The sequence below is a fragment of the Neolamprologus brichardi genome, chromosome 23 (genome assembly GCF_056152115.1).
Source record: "Neolamprologus brichardi isolate AB-2024 chromosome 23, ASM5615211v1, whole genome shotgun sequence".
Taxonomy (NCBI): Eukaryota; Metazoa; Chordata; class Actinopteri; order Cichliformes; family Cichlidae; genus Neolamprologus; species Neolamprologus brichardi.
The window spans coordinates 6,869,175-6,892,500 of NC_142125.1; the positions used below are offsets into that span (position 1 = coordinate 6,869,175).

At 41.0% G+C, this 23,326-nt stretch overlaps 2 protein-coding genes across 4 annotated transcripts in view; one reads left to right on the forward strand and one right to left on the reverse strand.

The window, feature by feature from the left end:
- Nucleotides 1-23,326, forward strand: part of ralgps2 (Ral GEF with PH domain and SH3 binding motif 2) — a 70,188-nt gene that overhangs the window by 40,309 nt on the left and 6,553 nt on the right. For all 3 annotated transcript variants that reach the window (XM_087835825.1, XM_087835824.1, XM_087835826.1), the window contains exons 10-15: nt 20,652-20,789; nt 21,742-21,832; nt 22,043-22,110; nt 22,481-22,619; nt 22,745-22,896; nt 22,979-23,033. In XM_087835825.1, the coding sequence (XP_087691951.1) occupies nt 20,652-20,789; nt 21,742-21,832; nt 22,043-22,110; nt 22,481-22,619; nt 22,745-22,896; nt 22,979-23,033 (643 nt within the window). The remainder of the gene's footprint in view (nt 1-20,651; nt 20,790-21,741; nt 21,833-22,042; nt 22,111-22,480; nt 22,620-22,744; nt 22,897-22,978; nt 23,034-23,326) is intronic.
- Nucleotides 2,745-18,806, reverse strand: angptl1a (angiopoietin like 1a). Its single transcript, XM_006790117.2, has 6 exons — nt 18,458-18,806; nt 9,246-9,493; nt 8,502-9,122; nt 5,483-5,676; nt 4,102-4,372; nt 2,745-4,012 (listed from the first exon to the last, which is right to left on the reverse strand). Exons 2-6 carry the CDS (start codon nt 9,433-9,435, stop codon nt 3,825-3,827), a joined length of 1,464 nt encoding a protein of 487 aa, XP_006790180.1. The 5' UTR covers nt 9,436-9,493; nt 18,458-18,806; the 3' UTR covers nt 2,745-3,824.

Consider the following 23,326-nt stretch of genomic DNA (forward strand, 5'->3'; position numbering starts at 1 on the left):
TTATGGGCTAAAGGTTACTTTAATGACAAGCGTCTGGGTTTGAAAAGCCAAACTTCCTGCCTGCGTTTGTCTTTACATCACCACGACAATCATTTGTCAGTCTGTTAAGCAGTTGCATTTATTGTTGGTGTTTTCGCTCTACTTCTCTTCCCCGCCTGTTTCAGTACACTGTCTGTTTCCTCAGAAGCTTTCGCATCTTTGTAACACATCATTATCCCCCCCCTCCCTTTGGCCTAATAGTGAATATTGAGCATAAATTTTCTGCTCTCTTACGAAACATCAAAGTTCCCTTTAGCAGGAACAAACACATGAATCACTAGGACACGTTGAAAAGTTGTTGTTTTTTTCCATCCCTTGAATATTCATATTCCTTTTTCCCTCTGGCTCCACAGTATGACATCACACAGGAATCCCTTACGAGTTGCAAGGAAAACGTTCATGCCCATGTGTGTGTGGTTTTATAGCTGAACTGTTTGTTCTTGTTTTGACTTCAGGTTGGCTAAATAACTTTTTTTTAAATCTACCACTGTCCCCCCCTTTCAATCAGCCTTGTATCATTGCTACCTCTGTGTGATTCAGACTTGGACACTCAAGTATGCACAAACAAACAGACACAGGGAAATACGCAGTGCGCAAGAATCTGTTTGCCATTAAAGAAAGTTTAGGGGACCGATTTTCCCACACTGCTCCATCATGGATGTCTGTAAAACAATAAGACAAATGCACATCTAAACTGTGTCGTCATTGTGTATATGCTAATCAAAAGGAAACTTACTTTTCGGTAAGCTTTTGTCATTCGTCATTTGTTGCTCTGTCTCGGGGTGGAGTTTTCTAGGGCACATATGTGGGAGTTGCATGGTCTTTCCTTACAGTATAAACTTGTCTATGATGCTCGTGGATGTGTGACCAACTAACTGGCTGCCTCAGGACTGGATCGAGCCAACCTGGCGCTCAAGAGAAAGGGAAATTGCCACTTTCTTGCTCCTGCACATTTCCCTTAATCGTAAATTCTCCTGATTCCTCCAGGGTGTAGAAAATGGGAATGAATGAGCAGGAGACTGAAAGTCGCAGTGCTTGTTCCAGAGCATCACTCCCAGCTAAGTGTTGGGTGTGCTTAAGGAATAAATTTGTGTTTGGTTTCTCTTGATGTTTGCATATTGACCTCTCTGGTGTCTAAACACAGTACCTGCTGAATTTGAGTGTTGCCGTAAATTAAAGTCCCAACTTAGAACAGAGGGCTGGCATTACCATGTTGTTGTTTGTTTGTTTTCTTACCAAAAGGTTTTGTTTCCTAAACTTTATTTGAATGGCTTCTTGACATGTTTGTGACTGTGCTCTATTTCCTTTATTTTTGGGTGTGATGCCTATCACTGGCAATAAACAGTCTGGAGAAAGAGCCATGTGTTGGCTCTACAGTGACACATTTGTGCTGAACTGTGTATATGCGCAACAGTCTGATCTCTGACCTACTATTAGGTTTGGCAGACATTGCTGCCTCCTGTCTAAGCTCACATCCTTGATCTCTAGCAAATCATGTAGGGACAAAGAGCCCATAGAAACATATGGGTTAACTCTAGGAATAAAGCCATTCATGCAGTTTAAAATAGTTCCCGTCCTTTCACCTTCACCTTGTCTAGCAAAAGCAGGATATCAGTAGCAAAACTTTGCCACCAGTGTCTTTGGTGTTGCTAAACACTGCTCGACAAGTGATCTAATATCTAATACAGGATCATAGGTACTGTACACATGGAAGAAAATAAAACCTATTTGATTTGCAACTGATTTTAAATGCTAAAAATAATAACGTTTTCGATTTCAATTACACAGTTGAACCAACAGCTGTTGGCTGCGATCTGCTTGGTTGCACAAACGGATTAAAAATATCCTTTGTGTTCGTGTAGCTTGGTGCTACACTTCTCTGAACAGGATGTCACTGATCAAGAGCTTGTTAATATTTATGACAGTCCCAGTGTAATTTTATTAATGCGATGCTGTAGCATGTATTTTCTGTTTGTGGCCTCTTGTTAGGGGAGAGAGAATTTTACAGAATGCCAGAATTGAGCTCAGCGGTGCTCCAACTCCAGCTTGCTGTTGCTGAGTAGTGGTAGCTGTGGGACACGAGCATCAGCGTTTGGAATGACTAATGTAATGGAAAATAGCAAGTTTAAAGTGTCAAATATCTCACATCAAAAATCCTGCCAGCGGGGTTGGGGCCGGGAGGTTTTCATAACCAATTCCTGTAACCTACAGTCCTCTGTGTCAGGCTCTAGTACGGCTAGTCCTCATCTGCCCCGGACCTTTAGAGTGCAAAGCTTCGGTCTGCTCTGACGTACAGTTCTTCTAAAAGAAGAGTCTAGTGGAGGCATAATTTAAGATGACTGGTCAATACTAGTTTGTTGACTTGTCTCCAAATTAGAAGCCGTTTAATTATGGTAGTTTATGTTGCTTTATTAAGTTTTCTGAAAAACTTGAGATGGCTTTGTATCTCCGGCTAAACAGGGGGACATAAATGACAATTCTTGTCTCACATCTGACCTACTGTAAATTTGGAAATGCAGTCCCCGTGTGTGGTCAGAGCTAATTTCTGTTCTGTTCGCTTCCTTTAATTTGGAAGTCTCCCTGAGCTTGGATTGCAACTAAATCAGATCCAATATAGTGGCTTATTTTAGGCGATGCTGTCATCCTTTATAAATAAAATTGCTGTGCTAATATTTTACACAGTGACACTTGCAAGTGTATTCGTGTGGGAAATGATTTTATGAAAGTCTTGCTGTTTATTAGAACAAGAAGTGTAGTGAAAAGTGAGACATTTTATTGTTTATGAAAGAATTTAATTCCTCTCTGATGGCTGGTAGCTCATGTCACAACTTGTCCATCCTAAAGTCAACTAGATATCCACTCCAGATAGTTTTGTCTTGTGTGTTTGCGCGCGCGCGTGTGTATGTGTGTTGAAGTGCTACTGATGTATTTCTACACTGGATAAGAAAAGTGTAAAGAATTGTATTGTTACAGGGCTAGATATAACAATGGCATGACTATATTAAATATAAATACACTGTTAAATAACAAAGAATGGCAGAGTGATGACATTGTGAACATTTGGCCTGAGTAGAATCACAACCTTTTTAAATTAACTTTCACAAATAAAGCCAAAGATATTTACATACTAAAGCCATCTCAGCCATACGCACATTGAACAAGCACATCGTTGCACAGGTTCTGTTTCTGTTCAGTCGGTGGGTTTGTGGGTTTGGTGCTGGGGGTCGGTTGTTGCCCCAGAAGTCCAGGAAATCCAGTAGAAACGGTAGACAGTAGGTGAACTATTTATTTCCTCTCACTGTTTGGCAGGTCTTCTCAGCACTACTTTAGATTGCATTAATTTTTCATGCTACCACGATTAAACATCGCAGTTTATTCAATGCCCCATCCTATGGGGAACACTTTCAATAAGTCACCATTAGCTGCTCAGAAGAAATCTCATCACTGTAGTAAATAATAATTTCCCTTTATAACATACTTAATCTCAAGAAGAGTGAGTAAAATAGGACATAGTCATACTAAAAGGCCTCAGGGAACTTCATGGACTGTCCACACTGATAGGAGATGGAGAGTAGTTACTTGGGGAAGGCAGTGGTATCAGTCTTCATGTCAGCGTAACAGTTGACTAGCCACAGAGTGGACTGTTGGCCATAAACATGTCACTACCTCTTCCTTAGCTGTGGCAGAGATTCCTGCTTCTGCCTTTACAGTATTTATTTATTTATGGGTAGAGAAAGATAAGGATGGAGACTGAGATGCATCTGAAAGAACCACAGTTCATGGTCCTAGTCAATTGGCCGCATCATGAGGCGGACTGATTTTAGGGAGTAGAAACCGCCCCCGTAGTCTGCCCAGAAGATTCCATCCTGAAACTTGCTGCGGTAAACTCCCCCGCTGTACCACACCCCATTCAGATTGGTCTGTCCGCAGGCATTGTACCACCAGCCGCCCTTGTGGAAGTGGGCGCAGTTACCTAATGAAGAGAAGAACCCAGGCTCAGAAAATAAGATCAGTGTAATGCATGAATTATTTCAAACTAATGTAACCAATATGTCCTCCTACCAGAGAAGGAGTCCTTATCACGATCGAGTGTAGTGAACTGTTTGCCGTTGTGACTGCTAAAGGAGTCACCAGCATTGCCCTGGTAGGTGCCTAGCCTCAGCCGGTAGCCCTCCTTCTCAGACTCCAGATGAAAGCTGCTGTACTCGGCATACACCTTTTTTCCTGTCCAGTCTTCCAGCTCTATCATCAGCTTGTAATCACCCTGTTTCGTAAGATTGTAGATGTTTTCCAGGCCGAGCCAGTGTTCGCCATCTATGTTACCGAAGCCTTTCTGCAGGGGACAGGCACCACATTATGACAGTACGACAGTTTCACTTGTGATTTCAGTGTCACTACTTTTATACGTGTAGTACTAATTTACGTAAGCTGGATACTGCGGTTTAGCTAAATGGTGAATGAATAGATCTTTTGCTTCTGTGGTCAGTGAAGGCAAATCGTTTCCAACGAACACAAACATTAAAACGGAGTGAGGTTATTATGAATTCTTGCCAGGGAGCTGTGTTTATAAGAGTTTTCTCCTTGCAATCAAGTGAATTGAAATCAAATCTGTTTCCCATTGAAATGATAATGTGTTAAGGTTGCGATCTGCGGTTTCTAGCTCAACAAATTTGTTGAACAGCAAAGCCAGCGATGATTTGGCAGTGTTGTAGATGGAGAGTTGAATGCAGCAAGTGGAGAACTGCACGAGTGTTTTCTGTCCCTAATCCAATCACCATGACTGTATTAATACATGAATCCAAAATTTATGACTCAAGGAAACTCCTGCAATTTGCCTTCATCACATACAGAGAAAACAGAGGTCAGGCATTTTGATAGAAATGACACAGGGAAAAAAAGGCCATCTTCTCTCATAAGGCTGAGACATGGGAAGTAGAGACACAGGGGTCATTTCCAGTGGGGTTGAGAGGAGAGCTGCGTTTCCCTCTCAGCCCTTGGGGCTCTCTTATTGCATACATTTGTCCCTGGATTCAGTTCTTGGCTGCAGTTTCAGTGTGAGGAAATCCACCACTAAGCTATTTACACTGTTTGAACAAGTGCTTGCTAAGTGACCTTAAAACGAACCACAGAGACTGGGCTGCTAAGGAAAGGGGTGGGCTGCACAAACTTACTAATTTTGTTGGCATTGCTCTCTTGAAGGTGGGACTTGTGAAAAGAGTGATACAGAGTCTCTTTATCTGTCACTTTATTTTTGGGCCATTGGCATAAGCAACTAACCAATCATAGGTTCAGTATAGATTTTATGATCATCTGCAGGGTAAGCTACATATTCTTGGCTAGTGGCCCTAAACCTACTGTTATTGTACATTTGTGTTCTTGAAATGCCAAATTCTTATCACATGACCTGCTGTTACTTCATTAAACTCCTTTTCAGTAAACTTACCTTGTAGTTCTCCCAGTTACGGAAGAAGTTAACAGAGCCATCTTTCCTCCTTTGCATAACTGTCCATCCTCCATTGTCGAGGCCATGCTCGCACCAGGCTTGGATCAGTCGGTCACTGCCGTTTGCCTTAAGAAGGTACATACCACTGGTGGTGTAGCCTGCCTTTCGCACCTGGTAGCAGTCATTGAAGGGACCTGGTGTTGTAAATGATGTAGAAGAGGAAGATAAATAAGCGGTTCTTATTTGAACATTAATACTGATAAACACTCATTTGTGATATTTTAATCTGAATATAAATTATATTGTTAATATTGAGAAACCCAAGTGGTGATTTTAATAGGTGATAATTTTGAGGACAAGGGTACGCATGATACTAAGATGAGCCGTAACTTGCACTAAAAAGCCATGTATTACCATATCTTTGACTAATTTACAGAATCTTAATCTCTTTTTCTTTATTTAATTATTAAACAACACAAATTATCTGACTTGCACACAATTGGAAACTTCTGAATAATAAGACTTGACTATGTCCTGATTTAAATGTCACTCTTTGTAGTTCACATACAGAAGTCGTTATAAACTAGATTAAAAAGGGAAGACAAAGAAATTAACATCTTTGCTCTGACCGCCCAAACATCCCAGTCTGAAGTTACATAAGCTTTCATCTGCACACCAAAGCTGTTATTTAATATTCACCTAGATTCCACCTTCAGTCAAAGCTATGAGGTGGCGCTGCACCAGAGCTGAGCTGAAGCAGCTGAATCTAAACCGGCTACATTTCTTCTTTCTCTCTGTGAATATTTATTAAACCAGTATCAACACAAGCTGGGTCTGTCTGTCTAGTCTAGAGGCCTGTGGTAGACTCTCTGAAAGCACATAGGTACCCAGTATAATACATAGTAGTTGGTTCATCTAGACCAAACTGTGGTGAAGCGGTGCGTATTTATACTTGTATGGAACCTACATGGGAGAGGGCCTGCTAGGACCTGTGGTGGCTTTCTGTTTTACACTTTTCCCTCCTTGTTTTAGATCTATCCTGTCTGCTGCAAAAACGCATCCATAAAAACTCCATAGGAAAAAAAACAAAATTAAATCTTCCTATTATACCTTTTTATCTCGATCATGAAGGAGCAGCACTAATCGAGTGAAAACAGCAGCTGATGGATAAGGTCAGTAAGGATATGGTCAGAATGTTGTTTGTAGTATGTCTGTCAGTTCAAATACACTTTATTCGGCTGATAACTAAGCAGACAGTTACAGCTTGGTAAGGTAGACGAGGAACTCTACATCACTAGAGGTAGTTAAAAGGATACGCGGTCTTCTTGTCATTTACAAGTTCAGTCTCTGCAATTTTACCTCCCACGAGCACTTCCTCACCTCATGCCGTCTTCTACCTTTGTGTTTCTTTGGAGATTTTTTTTCTATGTGGAGGCTTTTAAAATATGCTCCTCTGCTCTTTGAGCTTAAAAGAAGCATGTCATTATTTGAATGTCAGTGGAGGTGGCGACAGGTCTGTGATTTAAGAAGAACGGTTTCACTGATTGATGTGGGCTTTCATGAGAAACCAGACACTTGGGATTAACACACATTTAAAATGACTGTATAGGCATTAACTCTTGTATAGACTTTTAATTTTTTCTTTTTTTTTCTTTTTTGCAATGACAGGGCTGTGACTGTGAGCTGATGCCTTTTAAACAAAGCAAAAATATCATAATGCTAAGGTCTAACTATGCCGCCTGAATGATCATAAACAGAAAAACTGACCTAATTATTTCCAAAATAGTATACATCTGAATTTTATGTCATTATTTAACTCTGCCATATGTAAAGCCCAGAATAGGTGATACTTTGCCATATCATAGATGCAGTTTTATGGCATTGGTGCATGTTTTCTCAAATATTTCCTGATATAAAAATATGTTTTTTTTTTGTTTTGTTTTTCTCATTCTGATACCTTTTTAAGGTGAATTTTGGGTGCTTTCATATAGTTTGCCCAGCCGAGGATGTTCAGACTCCATTGTTTACTATAGTTTGAAGGAAACATTTCAATGTATATCGATATATATATATATGCCTTATAATTCGTCATAGACATGCATACCAAATGACTGAAAGTAAAGGGTAATTTACAAATAAGCTGTGAAATGTATTGGTTTAAACTTGATAAGATGATGACGATAATGTAGTTAAACTGTGACCCTGTCAAAAATACGTTTATCTTGGCCCTTAAATTTGTCTGGTTCTGACCCATCATTTTTCAGACAGGCTTTGTTTTGCTTTCCCCCTTGTCTGTTTCACCGTTTCAGGGATTGTATAACCCCTTTCAACATTCTTCCCCATACTTTAATCGCCAGTCAAAATACAAGCGCCCGGACCAAGTTTTAGGAGCCATTTCCAAGTAGCAGTCTACCTTGCAAATTAGTTTCACATTGGCGATTATCTTTCTCAGATGTCAGGATGGTCAACTTTTTTTTTTTTGGGAAGAAAAGAACAAAGGAGCTTTGTCTATTTAGAGGATTTTATCTGATGAGTTATTTTAGTGCAGGGTTCTCAGACTTCTTGGGCAAATCCAGTGGATGGGTACTTTAACTATACCCTGCCCCTTTACTTATCCAATTGAAGATATATCTTTTCCCATTTTACCAAGTCTTCTTAATGCTGTTAAAAGAGGCCTAATCCCATCCCACTAATTTAGTGCATATGCTCGGTGTCATGCTGCCAGTACAAGCAGCCAAGTGGGATCATAGGAATGTATGATTTCACTGCCTCTGTAGCATGCCAAGCATGAGCCAACTGTGCCTCAACAGTACCAACTGTTGCGAGAAATTAGGTTTTGAATTGCAATCCCTAGCTAATTATACTTTAGTAGTTGTGTGTACAATTAGCACAGTTTCTGACAGTTACTTAAGACATCTTACTTTTGCTCAGCGTCAGCCTACTTAAAGTCATTAGATTCCTGACTGTTTTACAGTCCTCAGTTATTCCTCAGTCTTTGCCATTTTAAATGTGTACTTACCATCAGAGGTAAGCGTTCCTTGCGGTGGTGGAGGGTCAATCCCAAAAGGGCTTATTGTAGGTGGGTTGATGCGTGGTCCACGGGAGAACTCCCTGTTGTTATTGTCCCTCTGTATCTCATTGGTGAAACGGTTGTTGACTGGTATATTCTGCGGTACCACCTGCACCAGAGGGGGAACTGCAGGCAACTCGCTGCGTCCCAGCGTCCTCATACACTGCTCCTCCAGTACAGATATGAGAATGGACTGGTTGTTGACCACTCCGGCCATTGTGGCAAAACGGGCCTCTAGCTCCCTATACCTTGAAGCCAGTCGCATCATCTCTGAGGTCACATTGAGGACACGGTTCTCCAGCTGGGCGAGCTCCAAGGAGTTGTCTCTCTTCCTGATGATCTCATGTAGCAGCTGCATATATAGTTGGGTCACCCTGGAGTTCATGTTCCTGCTCTCTTTCCGCAGCAGCTTCATCTCATTCACCAAGTTACCATCCACATCTACCACCAGCTGCAGCGTCTCAATCTCACGGCGCTGTTTGTTGAGCACATCCCGCACATCTGCAATCTCCATACGGGTCACTCTTTCCTTGTCTGGCTCTGGGCCTGTGGTGCTGGCACAGATTGGACCTGATGACAGATGTGATTTAAGAGATTAATAAGAAGCTGTTTTGATGTAATGGAAAGCAAAAGAGAGACTAGTTCAACCATATTGTACTAAGGGTACTTTTCGAAAAATAGCATCTTTTCTACCTGTGATTCTCTGCTCGGGTACAAGGAAGGTATAAGAGCATTTTTTGGCATCAGGATCCAGAGGAGCTCTTTTACTCCTGTGGAGAGAAGGCTCTTTGGTCCTCCGGGCTTCCCTGGAGCTCCTGCAGTAACTTTCCTGCCAGAGGGAGAGGCAGAGCAAGGCGCACAGACGCCACATCAGCCCTTGCATTGCTGCTGGCTGACTGAATGGATAGATGGGCAGCTACTGGTACTCCCTCCAGGCCTCCCTGAAAGAACACACGACCTTAGGAATTAAGGAAACAACTTTTTCTTTGTGTACAATGAATAAAAACAGCAAGACTGTTAATTATTTGCTTTTCCAGAGCAGAGGGTTATAGAATTTTGATGAAATAGAAAAAAAAAAAGAAGCTTCAAATACTTTCTTAAAAAAAATATCAGCAGACAATCTAATTGTTTAGGAAAGTATCCAGTCGAGAATTTGTCACGTACTGCTCCCACAGACTGTTATTTGTGTGGAAATAGTGAAAGAGAGAACACATCTGTCCAGCCAACTGGCTTACGTCTGCTTTCTGTCTTCGTTAGTTCCCCTGTTGACAGACACCCCATTTTTCAGAGGTTCTCTTGGTTTCCCCCTATTAAGGAGGTATGATATCTAACTGTTGCTGATTTATCTCTATCTTCATCCTGCCCTTGAATTTAGTTTATCTTCTTTAGTCTAGGACAGAGACAAACTCCCATCCTCCCGGCTTCTATAAGATCCTACTTAAAGTTGTTTTTTTGTTTTGTTATTTTCCCCCAACTGTAGGAATCAGGAACCCTTTTTAGAAATTATGATACTTCTCAGCAAGTTGACCACAGGAATCAACTTCCAGTTTCTGGATTGTACTGTAGATACTGGAGCAAGCAGCAGAAAATGGATGGAAACTTCATTTATTTTTAAGTTGGGACTTGCAAAGCACAGTCTCTTCTTAGCTTCTTTTCCCCTACAACAGATACACTTTTATTGATATGACACAAAATGGCAACCTAATGTGTTACAGTTACCTGATTCTTGCTGATCGATGCTTACATGGCAGACCCACATCAAGCTAAATGTATCAACAAGCTTTTTAACAATAATGTGCCATGCTGGGGATGTCATCTGCTACAGACATGGGTCGTTTGAGAACAGAGCAGTATAATCTGCTCCACTGTTATCGTATCGTTACCGTATTTGTCTCACCTGTCCTTCAGTGTGATTTTTAAAGTGACAGTAATGAGACAGATTTTATCCGTAGCTGAGCATTTTTCAGTTCTTAGCAACAGGAAACGGTGGTTAGCATGCAGCACAGGCTGCTAAAAAGCACCTCACTAAGCTGCTGGCATTTTTTAGCATAGCGTAAAAACCTTTTGCATATAATTGAGGGAGTACTCCAGCCTTAAGAGGGTGTAAAAGATATGTTGTGGCCATGCACCTCAGTAGGAAATTCAGTGCCACTTGGCTGTATAGTTGTGGGTTTTTTTTTTTTAGATATAAAGTCTATTCCACGTTGTTCAACCATGACATTAAAATATAAATACCTGGCTTCTGACCTACTACTTCCACAGCTTAGATATAATGTTACTGTCCTTTGTAACTAGGTTGGCTATTTGCACTGGCCTCACCTGAAACACACCAACCACAAATTAACCCTAATGCAGTTTCCTTGACACAGTTAAACATGCCAGCACAGGTGTTGGGTATTTATATTTTATTTAAATTATATTTTCCAAACATGCATGCAGGCAGTCACTAATGGATGTGAGATTAAGTCAGAAATCAATCAAAAATATGTGCAAAGCTGTTTCCCCTTGTGATTTTTTGTTCTGTTTCTCATCAGCATACAAACACAAAGCGCTCTCACAGTCTCATGTACTGCTCAATTTAACACCCGACCTGGTCCTATGCAAGGCCAAGACTTTCTATCCCTCCTAATCCCCTCCATCACTCTTCACAGTCAGTCTTTTCTCTATGCCACATCATTATGGCCTACCCTCCACCCTGAAACTCAGGCGCTGTGTGTCTCCCATATGACGCCATTGTGGTTCTTCAGGAATTCTGGCAATTATGTCACTTGGAACAATGTTGAAAGGGGGCAGAATTACAGTTAGTACTCTAGATCTGCAGGGTGTGTGTGCGTGTATGTGTGCGTGCGTGCGTGTGTGTGTGTGTGTGTGTGTGCGCGCCTTTTAAATGGTATGTTTAAGTTCGTGTGTCTGTCTGTATGATTGAATACTCTGTGTGCATGACTACTCAGAGATGTTATTCATTTTCATGGTTGTATGTTTTTCCAGCAGCTTGTGTGTCTGACAGCGTAACCAGGTACTGTATCCTTGCTGACCTTAGTGAGAGCTGCTAATGACTTTACCAGCAGCGTCAGCACTATCAGTCTTCAAGTGTCTTCTCTTCTAAACTGTGGCTGACTTTTTAAACTTATCAGTTCCACAAAGTCTTCATATTCATAAAGCGTACGAGGCATGAACAGAACTGTAACATCACAGCTCATCTATCAGTTATTGCCTGCCTTAGCACCTACTTGCAGTCCCTTTCTTCTATCCCTTCGCTGTCTCAGCTCCTACCTTCATTATGAGTATGAGGGGCCTAGTCTCTTTTCATGGAAACGTAGCATATCAAAGACATTCCAGGAGATGCTGAGAGGTCAGTAGTGTGTTGTAAAGGTACAACATTGACAGTGTTTCGCCAGAACAAGCAGACTGCCCTTTTGAGTAAGAAGGAAAAAAAACATCTAAATTGGTTCAGGCCTGTAAGGGCTGTTAAAAGAAAAACACAAAGCTCACCTGTGTTTAAAGAACATCTGGTAACGTATCTTTTTATACTTGGGCAGTAGTACACATCTGTCCATATATGCATGAGTTCACACTCCTTGATTGTTTCTCCTCAGGCTCTGCATTGTGTATAAAAGATGGATGCAGCCATCAGGACATTAACATTGTGTTTTTGGAGTCAGGAAGCAAGAATGTGTAGTACCAAGTTAGCTTAAGGTCACAAACTTGATGTGCAAGTTATAGGCTGCAAGTATTATTTCACTTAGAATATATTGTCAAGTGGTTGAGAAACAGTAAGAGGTTAAAGATGGAAGAAAGTAATGGTGGTAGAAAATGGGTCATGGCCCCTTTTTGCCTTTCAGGTCAGTCATCGTGAACATAACCTGAGGCAAATCCTCTCATACATAAACTACTCTCATTCCTTTTTATTCTTAACAGAATTCTCTGGCACTTTCTTTCAATGTGAAAGCCCCATCCTCTTGACTTTCCCCTTTTTTTTTTTTCATTGCTTTTCTTCCTCTTTGCTCCCTCTGTTTAGTGCTCCTTCCACCCTTTTCAGTTACAGTTAACTAAAAGCACATGGGAGATCAAGACTTTAAGTAGTATACCAAATAAGAAACATTTAAACCAATTTTCTACTTTAATATGAATAGGATTGTTATTTTTTTTGCTGGCGCTGCCTTACTAGCAAAAAATTGTGTAGTCCATTTGAAACCAGTGAAGGACTGACAAACGGTCACCTCTGCATGCCTTTTTTTTTCTCCATCTTTTTGGCAGTAGTATGATCTCATGCATCTCTGTCATGCACTGCAGGGTATGCACTTCCTTATCTATCTTACAGTATCTCTTTGATTGTCCGCACTCCCCTGTCTGCATGTCTCTTTTTGTATGCCCCTGTCTGTGCTGTGGGTTAATTTCTTTTCAATCCACAGTCACTCCACTGTATGAACCATTACACTATTATAAATGCAAATTCTGCACTTCAACTGTAGTTGCACTTTATTTTGTTTTATGTTTTTAGTCACTTTGTAAATGATCAAAAAAAAAACATAAAGGGGTTCACCGCACTTGCCCACATATGAAAAAACAAACTATACAAAAACCAAATTACGAATTACAAAATGAGAATGGGCGCCATGCTGAATTAACTGCATTTCAAATTGGTCTTGGCGTACTATATTTACATTGACAGCACAATGACAGCCAGTTTCCTCTGGAGAGAAACTGGCTTTCGTCTACCTTTTAGATTGTTCATGTAGAGACTGATGTTATAATTATATTATGATTGTTGCAAGAGAGGAAATGACTAGAGAAGTCATTAAGTAAGACATCTGTTTATTTTCCTCCTGGCAGGGAAAAATTAGCTTGTAATATTCGGATAGACAGCATAATGATTGTTGAGGCTGACTTCACAGAGATGGCCATATGGCAGGCACTCTTATAACCTTGGGTTTCACTGTGCATAATTGCAAAAAAACATATATTCATTTGTCACCTAAAGAAAACTATTACAAATATTTACTATAAACTGCCTGCATGGAGATTGTCATACACCTGTAAGTGTTTGGTTACAGGTGAATGAAGTGTGTACTTTAGAAGGAATGCCAAACAGACAAGTGATAAATTAAAAGGAAAATCTGAACAACTGCGTGGAGAAACTTAATTACAAGTGTGCTGTTTATTAGGCTGTTTACACACAGTCTTGCTCTATATTATGTCCAGAAATTCTGAGAAGAGCCAGTTGATTGTGATTTCATGTGAAGATGGCGGAACTGATCCAGATGTCTGCTCAAGTGGTTACATAAGTAGTTTAACTGTAGTCTCAGCTAGTGGAGAAGTACATGTTCCATAAGCCAGGAGAAAAGTATAAGCCTAAGTGCTTGAACCCTGCAGTGAGGAGATGTTTGGGTTTACTTGTTTCCTTAGAGCACCAAAGTATGTATGTGAGTATGAGATTGATGTAAACCATGCTGTGTCCTTTGAGGTCACTAGATTTGAAGCTTATAGAACATTATGAGCCAACGTGTCACGCAGCGGTATTAAAAGTCTGTACAAGGGGATAACTATGAAGATAATGATGTTTATCCCTCATTTAATGTTCCATAGAGTTGGAGAATAAAATCTGTGGTGCCTTTTTAAAGCTATGTTGGTGACACATGGGAGCTTAATACCTTAATGAGAAACTTTAGATTTGTTTTTGCTTCAGTTTGTAACCTCCTGTACATATGTATAATATCAGTCTGCAGCATGTTTGTTTCAGCGCCCATGGTGGGTTTCTAATGTGTCAGTCTCTCTCTTGATGGATTGCAGTCCAGCCAGTGGGAGAGAATGACTTGGATAGAATTTATTTATATTTTCAAAGTCAATGTTTTTCCCAGCCTCCAAAATCCTCTGCTTCCACTCCCTCATCTGTTCCTCAGACTTTCCCACAATAAGTCCAAAATATCTCCAAACACCTCATCACTGGTTACAAAAAGAAGGGAACGTGAGAACAAAATAGGGAAAATAGGGATGACTGAAGTATATTCTCATTCAAGGAACAACGTGGAAACGGCAACAACAACAACAGCAGCAGCTTTTTTCTGTTCATGACATCAGACAGAGCTGAGTTACATGAGTAACTCAAAGTCAAACTTTTCCTGCGCTTGCTGAAACAATAGGTTACAGAAGTGTGCGCAGAACAGCCGACAAAGAAGCGATCTAACTTGCTTTTGATGAAGGATAGGATGAAAATGTGAGTAAATAAATGGCTTTGGGAGGATAACTCAGCATGAGCGGGGATGTAGTAAAAGCGCTGACATTATGAAGCAGTTAATGAGAAGAAAAACAAACCCAAAAAAAAGCAGCATTCACACAGGAGTGCTAAAAACACGGAAAACTCGTAAAAGCTTAATCAAAACTGAAGAAACTTTAAATGCCGCTTCTAAAATGGAATACAAATGACATTGCGGTACAGTAAGTAATGGGAGTGTTTTATATCAGTTCATGGTGTAAAACTAAAAGGGAAATGAGGGCAGATGCAAAGAATTACAGTAGGATTTTCTTTTTATTAGAAAACCTGAGCCACAAACGGATACTGGAGGTTTTTACTGGAACTTAAGGCAATCCACTAAACGTTATAACTTGAATGTTAAGTTGATGGTGGCCTGTATTTTTAACAAAACTAACCCTTACCAACAAGTTATTTCAACCTCCTGCTTTTCTAGCTACTAAACTGTCGTCCTTGATGATGCTATGTTAGTGAGGCGTGATTCCCCCAAAACCACCCTGAGGCCCTACGGGCCCCCCATCTGTTTTCCTTCTTCTGTGGGGGAAACTCTATAAACATGTGGGGTGAGACTGTTGTTGGGGTCAGAGGTCTATTTGTAGATTAGGGTACAGTCCCACCCTTCCTCTACTTTGCTCCCACCCACTCATCCGCCCTGAAATCAATTGGTCTTTGTGGAAAGCGGGTTCCCCGTCTTAGTCTGCGTTCATAACATGCACTTAAATGCACAGAAACTCAGGGTCATCCTTTTGTCTGTGCTGTGCTTAATGTAATGACTGAGATTTCCAACACTGTCATTATTACATGACACTCTTCCTCTTGCTTCCCCTGCTATAGAATAGACGACGCACACACACATCTTTGGCATTATTCATTCTTGTGCATGAAAAAACCAACTGATGACACCATAAACTTGCATCTTCCTTTTGTATAGTGTATTTGCTCAGTCAGACGTGGCTAATTTGTTTTCGCAATGGGTCACGTGAGAAACTGGGACTGTTCTGTGTGTGCTCCACCGATAGGTTGGTATTAATTTTGTGTCTTTTATGTTTATTGATGTAACCCTCCACAACAGTGCCAGTTTCTTGGTGAAAATTAATTTAAAATTAACCTAGCTAGGTTGATAGATTAGCTGTAGCTTCACCTGTCCTGGTTGGCGTGCTCTTTGGTTGATAACTGATAAATAAATGAATATCTGGATTGCTGCTTCAGGTTTTGTGCAGCAAAAATTACTTTCAGGAAGGTCAGGCGATCCAGGAGAGCAAGGAGGGGGAAAAATTTTAAAAAAAAAAAAGAATTTATATGAATGTTTGTTTGGCTGGATGGTTTAAAATTTCTGATTTAGTACATTCTTTGGCCACTCGTGCATACTTTTCCTTGGTTTTTATTTCTCTTCTGAGTCACACCTAGCCTTAAACTCAAACCTCAGACTTCACATGCTTTCTATTAGCTAAATCAACAAGGAAGAACACATAAATTTGCACACTGCATTACACGCTTGTTGTCCACTGGCTCTACTTAGACGGGTGAAGTGGAGGCATGTAACTATTTACCCTGACCTCCTGGCTGACCTCTTCCTCCCTACGGTGACCAGTCTGTTCAGCTGTGTCCAAGCTCTCATTAATGAGCTTCACAGTTCAAACAACAGTTTCCTGTGACTATCCTTGACTTTATCCTCCACTAGTTTTTATACGTCCTTATAAAGTCTAAAAGTTTGTGTGGCTCATAATGTCGGTTTGAGTTTTAAGAGATATGTAATGTGTCAGACTTGTAGTTCTGTGGTTGGGTTTAACATGTGCACACAGTAGTGCAGGAGCAGTGTTTTTGTATAAGACTTTATCCAGGATGTTATCTTTGTCCGCTTCTCTAATTGGCTGCGTTTTGCAGACAAAATCAGTTGAGACTAGCATTGACACGGGTTAAAAATGCAAGATACGATTGGATGCATGCCTGCTGCCCAAACATCGCAGCGGTTTGTTGGTGCTGGCTGGGTGAGCTATGAGTCTCGTGCCGAGTTATAGCATAGTCTATGAAGGGACTGGTGGGGAGGGCTGCAGGTAACTGACTCTGATGGGCCACGCACTGCCTGACTGGCTTGTCGTGGGACTTTTGCAAACTTTAAATAGAAAAGACATCAAACAGATGGTCTGCTGTGATTTAAAACTCTTAAGGTGAAGGCTAAGAGTATGGTTGGTTTATGCGTGGATTGTAAGTAATGACCCGTTTTTAAAGCCTGTCCTTTGTGCAGTCACGGTTCAGGTAGAGCCGAATGCTGGTGCTTCAGCATGGAATGTTCTGGATATTTCTCAGACAGCTGTTCCTGCCTCCCCTTTATCTTTTTTATCTTTTTTTCTCCCACTTATTTTTCCAGCCTGAATTATTAGAGGTATCGATATTATGATTTATTACTCTAAGCGGAAAAATGAGCATGCTCGTGCAGTGTTTTCTTAGCCCTTTTCGCCATCGCTCATTTTGCCTTTACTTCAAACACTGGCTTTTTGAAGGTCTGCGTGTCTCTCACGGACCTTTACAGCATTCACAGATGTGGCTTTGTAGCGAGCGGAATGTTTCCACAGATACCACCAACAGACCAGGACGTAAGCAAAAAACATTTGAAGATAATTGTGAGTTGCTGATATGGAAGAGCACCATATTGATGTTATTAGTGTTCAAAGCGTTTGCCATCATGACAAGGTTGAGACTGAAGTGTCTTATGTCCATGGGGTGTATTTGATAGAGGATGTGGTTAAGGTTGGCTTACACTGCATTTTTATCTTTTCCCTTAACACGACCCTGAACTGGGAGCTTATAAACTGTCATAGAAACAATCTGCTCACTTTTAAGCCTTCCAAAAGGGGCTGTGAGATGAGATGAGATGTCACCACGTCTGAATGTACAGATGGAACTTATTGGCCTAACCCCGATTTCCACCAGGTTAACTCGGCTACATCCCTGTACCCCTGTTAGCAGCCAGGTTCAGACTGTATTAGGAAACCAAAAGCCAAGAAAAAATAAACAGGCCTAGAAGCAGAGCTCAAATCTCTCCATCTGAGCTGATCACTCTCCCTCAAGTGTTTTGCTGGAATGTCCCAGTTTTCTTTTTGTCTTCTCTCTGGCTTTTTCTTTCTCCTCAGGTAAGGTTTAATGTCATTTTCAGAGCAAGTTTAAGATCTTGTCTGTTTCTCCATTCTCACATCTAGATGAAACAACTCATTGATTGTATATTTTTTAAAATAGTTTTACTTAACTGATGTAAATCATGGCCCTGCACACCAGAAATAGTTGTACTTTCTGAATTCAGTTGTTTCTGCCCTTCCTTAATACAACTAGGATCATAAATTCTCACCAGATTTCTTTGTTGGCCTCATATACATTACATATGTTAAATGTATACACGATACACTTCTCAGTATGCTGTACACGGTATTTCTCAGTCAGACTCCAGGGGATAGCCAAAGAAGCGTTGCTAAATGTTTCTGTCTGCAGATGTAACCTCCAGTCACGAAACGTCCTAACCTCTCCAACCTCTCAGCCAGAGCTCTCACAGCTGCCCAGACACACACAAAACGCCATCTTGCTGACAGACACACACACACACACACACTCACTGACTCCAAAATCAAAATTGAAAACAGAATAAAACTCGGCCAGCGTTTACCTTTTTGTTACCAGTAGTGAGGTGGATGTTTTCCTGCAGTTATGGTTTCACGTGTATATTATAGTCTGTCTTCACCGGGCTGCAGTGCGCAGGACTCATGTCTCTGTCTCTCTCTTTGTCCAAGTCTTCAGAGGTTCTCTCCTCTACTCACTCCTCCTGTTCTGTAGCAATAAATCACAATGCAAGGCTTTAGTCAAGGCCCTACTTCCCAAAGCTGCACTTCTCCCTGTGAACTTTCCTGGTGCTCAGACTGGGGTATGGTTCAAAAGCCGGCCACTTCAACAGACTGAGCTCTCACCACTGATGCCTTGAGTTTTTCACAAAGCATGGGGGAGACTTGAAGAGGGAGGGGAAGAAGGAAGAGAAGGGAGGAGAAGGGGGATGAGGGTGTGGGTGTTGAAGATTGCTTTTTTTTTTTTTTTCTCCCTCCTTTATTTTATTTATTTATTTATTTTAGTCGCCCAGCCTACCTCTGATGTCATAAGTGATAAAGGAAAAAAAAAAGACTGAAAAAGAGAATGGCAGAGCTGCTGAAATGTCCCATCCTTAACAATGACCTGTGTGGTTTTTGTATAAGGGAGAAAAGAGACGAGGCCTGTTTGAATTCAGGTGTTTTGCCGAGTCCAGGACTGCTTTGACCTCTTCATCCTCAATTACAACTTGAAGTTCCCCTCCTTTTGCTTTTCCCTGTAGCAACGAGAAAAGCTGATTGTAATGCTGCTGGGGTTTCGGAGCTTCTTCCTGTAGAGAACAGCTGGATGTGAGAGTCGGAGACCAAAGCAGGCAGATAGAAATGATTCGTGGCACTACTGGTGCAAAATGGTCACTCCAGGTTTACTCTAAGTTTATTTGGACTTAACTTGCTTTTTGTCACCATTGTGATTTACTTGAATGTGTTATTCATACATGTTTAAGCTGTAATGTTTAAAAGATCTTACTTAACCATTTTGGAAGAATTTTCTCCCTGATTTGTGATTGAATTTCTGCCTGCTTGCCATGATTATTTATTTATTTCCGTCTCGTACAAGTTTTGCTGCAAGTAAACATATACAAAGTGCCTGTGTATGCAAACCACAGCTTCTCTACTCATACTTCTGTCTGCGTGTTCCAGGCAGTATGGATTTGTGCATGACTAACCGCCGTTATCCCTGACATACTCTCAGACAAGAAGCTATAGTGGTTAAGCCTTTAGGATTTCTCTCTTCCTCCTCTTCTCCCCAACTCACTGCTGAGTTGCAAAGCGCTTGTAAACTTTTTCTTCTGTTCTCACCCTTTCCCTCTAATTCTAATAAGGTGTGTGTGTGTGTGTGTGTGTTATCCCAAAAACAAAGTGTGACCTCCTTTATCTGTTGGATCTCCTCCTGCCGTTGTGTGTTTAGGCTCTGTGTCAGCAGTGCTGTGTGTATTACACCATTTTCCATGGAGGGGAGGGTTGTGGGTGTCATGTAGTCTGCTGTGTGATAAGTTTTCTTACATCTGCACCCAATCTCGACCCTGGTGTGTCCAAAAAAAAAACCATTCTGCAAGAAAAATGAAAAGAAGAGGGGACTGTAAGGAAATGCGCACCATCAGTTCAACTTGTTAATAACTTCTGCTTCTGGGTTTGTCTTTTAATGTTAATATTTATTTAATGAGAGTAAGAATCTCAGCCAGAAATAGGCACTGAGAGTTAGGGGGGGGGAGAGAGATGGCCATGATCTGGAAAGGCTAAAGAGAAGATCTACTCGGAGCACTCGTTCACATCCACTGGGGAAAAAAATCAGAGGGAAAAAGTCTTTTTGAAGCTTGAACAAAGTATATGCAAATTGGGTTTTGCAGGGTTTTTATTCCTGTCTGTTTTTGCCATATCAAACAAGCAGTGTGCAATTACCAGCTGAATGTGACTCCAAGAACCCCACAGCTGCATGACACTTGCATCATGCACCCAAGGAAATCTGGCTCTGTTGCAGTGTCCGGCCTTGTTTGTGTCTACATGTTTGCTTTCTAATGAGCTGAGCTCTGCGTTCGGTCAGGAAAACTCCCTGTGTTCTCCGCTGTGGGTTAAAATAACACCTCCAACAGATGGACGCTGTCACTCGTTTGGCTTGCAGGGGGCTCTTGGATCGCTGAAGGATGAGTGCGTGAGGGAGTTGTGCTCTGATTCTCTTAATTTAACAGACATCTCTTTCTATCTGCTTTTTTTCTCCCTTTTTAGGAATGTACCTTTCTGATCTGACATATATAGATTCAGCCTACCCCTCCACGGGCAGCATACTGGAGAACGAACAGAGATCAAACCTGATGAATAACATTCTCAGAATCATATCGGACCTGCAGAGATCCTGTACCTACGGTGAGACTTCAACAGATACATGCCTATGCTGGTGTAGTATGTATATTTATGTGTATGTGCATATATAGAGAAGGGTTAAAGCAGATTGTTTTTCACTGTGGTTACATTTGGGGTGGTTGCATCAAAAACCAGCGTTGGATAAATAAAGCAAGACTTGTCCGGCATGGGTAGGGTTCGTCCCATCCGGTGACTGTTCGTCTGCCTGCAGAGGGCACTGTTGTCAGATGGAGGCAGTGTCCAAAGTGTCTGGTACATGCCACTCTTGCTTGTGCTGTTGTTGGTCCATCAGCCAGCCGCAGAAAGCACAAAAGTTATAACGTACGAAGAGCTGAAGTGAAACTGATTGTTCCCTCTCTCCAGCCCTCTTTTCAACCAATTAATTCGGCACACGCTTACGTCATCAACTTTAAGCGATACGCAGTCTGAATTCCCATCCCCGAGCGTGTCTGGGATAGGTGAAAACTCTGTCCAACCAGAAACTCGTATGTGGACCGGCACATTTGCAGCACCAAAAATCCCACCTTAAGGCTTTATTCAAACTGTTATTCACTGAAAGTGAAGCAGGAAGTGAGTCATTTGAATTAGTACAAATATTTGCTTAAAATGGCTAATACCCTTCGAGGAAGATTCTACATTCAGCGGGTTTAAAAGTCCTCCAGCACACAACCACAGCTTACTGGAAAACGGTTGTTTTTCATGTTCTTTAAAAATATGCAGATGTTTCAAATAGGTGTTGGTCATTTAAGTACTTAAAACTAAGACACAGCTATTTCCTAGCTACACTCAGGAGGCTGCTGCTCTGGAGCTGTGTTTGGTTTAAAGTACTAATGTTATCCTTTTTCCAGGCCATTATTCTAGCCAACATAAAGTATGCTGGCAGCTTGTGTTACACAGGCTCACATGTACACATGTGTTTTTAATTTCATGTCTGCCTGTATCTTCTCTTTCTCAGATATACCAGTGTTGCCTCATATACAGAAGTATCTCAACTCAGTCAGGTATATTGAGGAGTTGCAGAAGTTTGTGGAGGATGACAATTACAAGTAAGAAGCAAACAAACAAAGCTTTTGCATTATAGTTATGATTTCTTGAAAAAGAGAGATGACCGTCCTGCTAATTGTACTGCTTGCTTTTCTCTGTCACCCCCAAAAACATCATCACTGTTTCTTTTCATCATGAGGAATTTACAGAAGAGTATTGTAGGGTACTGAAATAGATTTTTCAATTGATTTATGCTGCATTTTTTTCTTTAGATTGTCACAGAAGATTGAGCCGGGCACCAGCACACCACGAGCCAACGCCTCCAAAGAGGATCTTGTCGGTGAGTTTAGTCTCACTTAATCTGAACTGAATGTCCAAGTAGTTTCAAATTTGCACATTAGTATATCAGTTATAAGAAAAATTATAGTTTTTGTTTTGTTTTCAAATTAAATGACACATTTGTCCAATGTTGTTAAAAAGTAACATGTTTTAATTGATTGATCCTGTTATACTGTCATTAATGTCTTTATTCGCAAAGATTGTTTTCAATTTCACTGTGCATTTCAATGTCCTACATTGTTTCACTTAAAGTGGAATTTAAAAGTTCTTTAAAATAATAAGAATAATAAAGAATTAACTTGGTTTTTTTTCTGTACACACCATGAACATGACATCTCTATTCTTCTGTTGTGGTTTTACTCTGTTTACAGGTCAGGAAGCGTCAGCATCTCCTCTCTGTGGACGTAAATGTGCGGTAGCACCAGACGGAACCAAAGTCCCAGCAACACCTCCATCCCCCAGGAACCTTCTGCCCTACGGACACAGGAAGTGCCACAGTCTGGGCTACAAGTCAGTTTCTATTGTTAATCTTTTTTAAGAAATAATTTTCATATGTATGTCCTATAGTTTAAAAAATATATACACACACACATACACACTGGTGCTACTCTGTCTGCTTTGTTGTGTCTCCACAGCTTTATCCATAAGACAAATACAGTAGAGTTTAAAAGTGCTACATTTCCCAATGCTGGCTCTCGCCATCTGTTGGATGACAGCGTGATGGAAAGCCACAGTCCTACCAGGGGACAAGCAGAGAGCTCGACTCTGTCCAGTGGCATTTCACTTGGTAAAACTTGCACCTCTACAGTTATGAAGTAGAGTTTTTATGTTCAGTGGATGTTTTTATGATGTTTTTTATATGTATACAGGGAGCAGTGAGGGCTCGGAGCTCAGCGAAGAGATGTCTTGGCCAGCTTTTGAGAGGTAAAGCTAATGCATCCATGTCTTCACTGTTTTTTCATCATAACCACATGCCAAAATCAGATTGAAGGAAAAAAAAAAATCCCCAGCCTGGATGTGATCATCTAAATTTTAAAGCTCTGGCTTCAAGGCACATTTATGCAAAACGATCTGCCATTGAAACCCTCTCACACGCGCCGTGCTTTTAGCCTTGCAGCCATGGCAGTCACGCCTCATCCGTCCACTGCTGCGCTTTGCCTTTAGCAAAGATGCAAAGGTGCTTCTGCTTCTCCAGCAGCCTGAAATGTATTAACTGC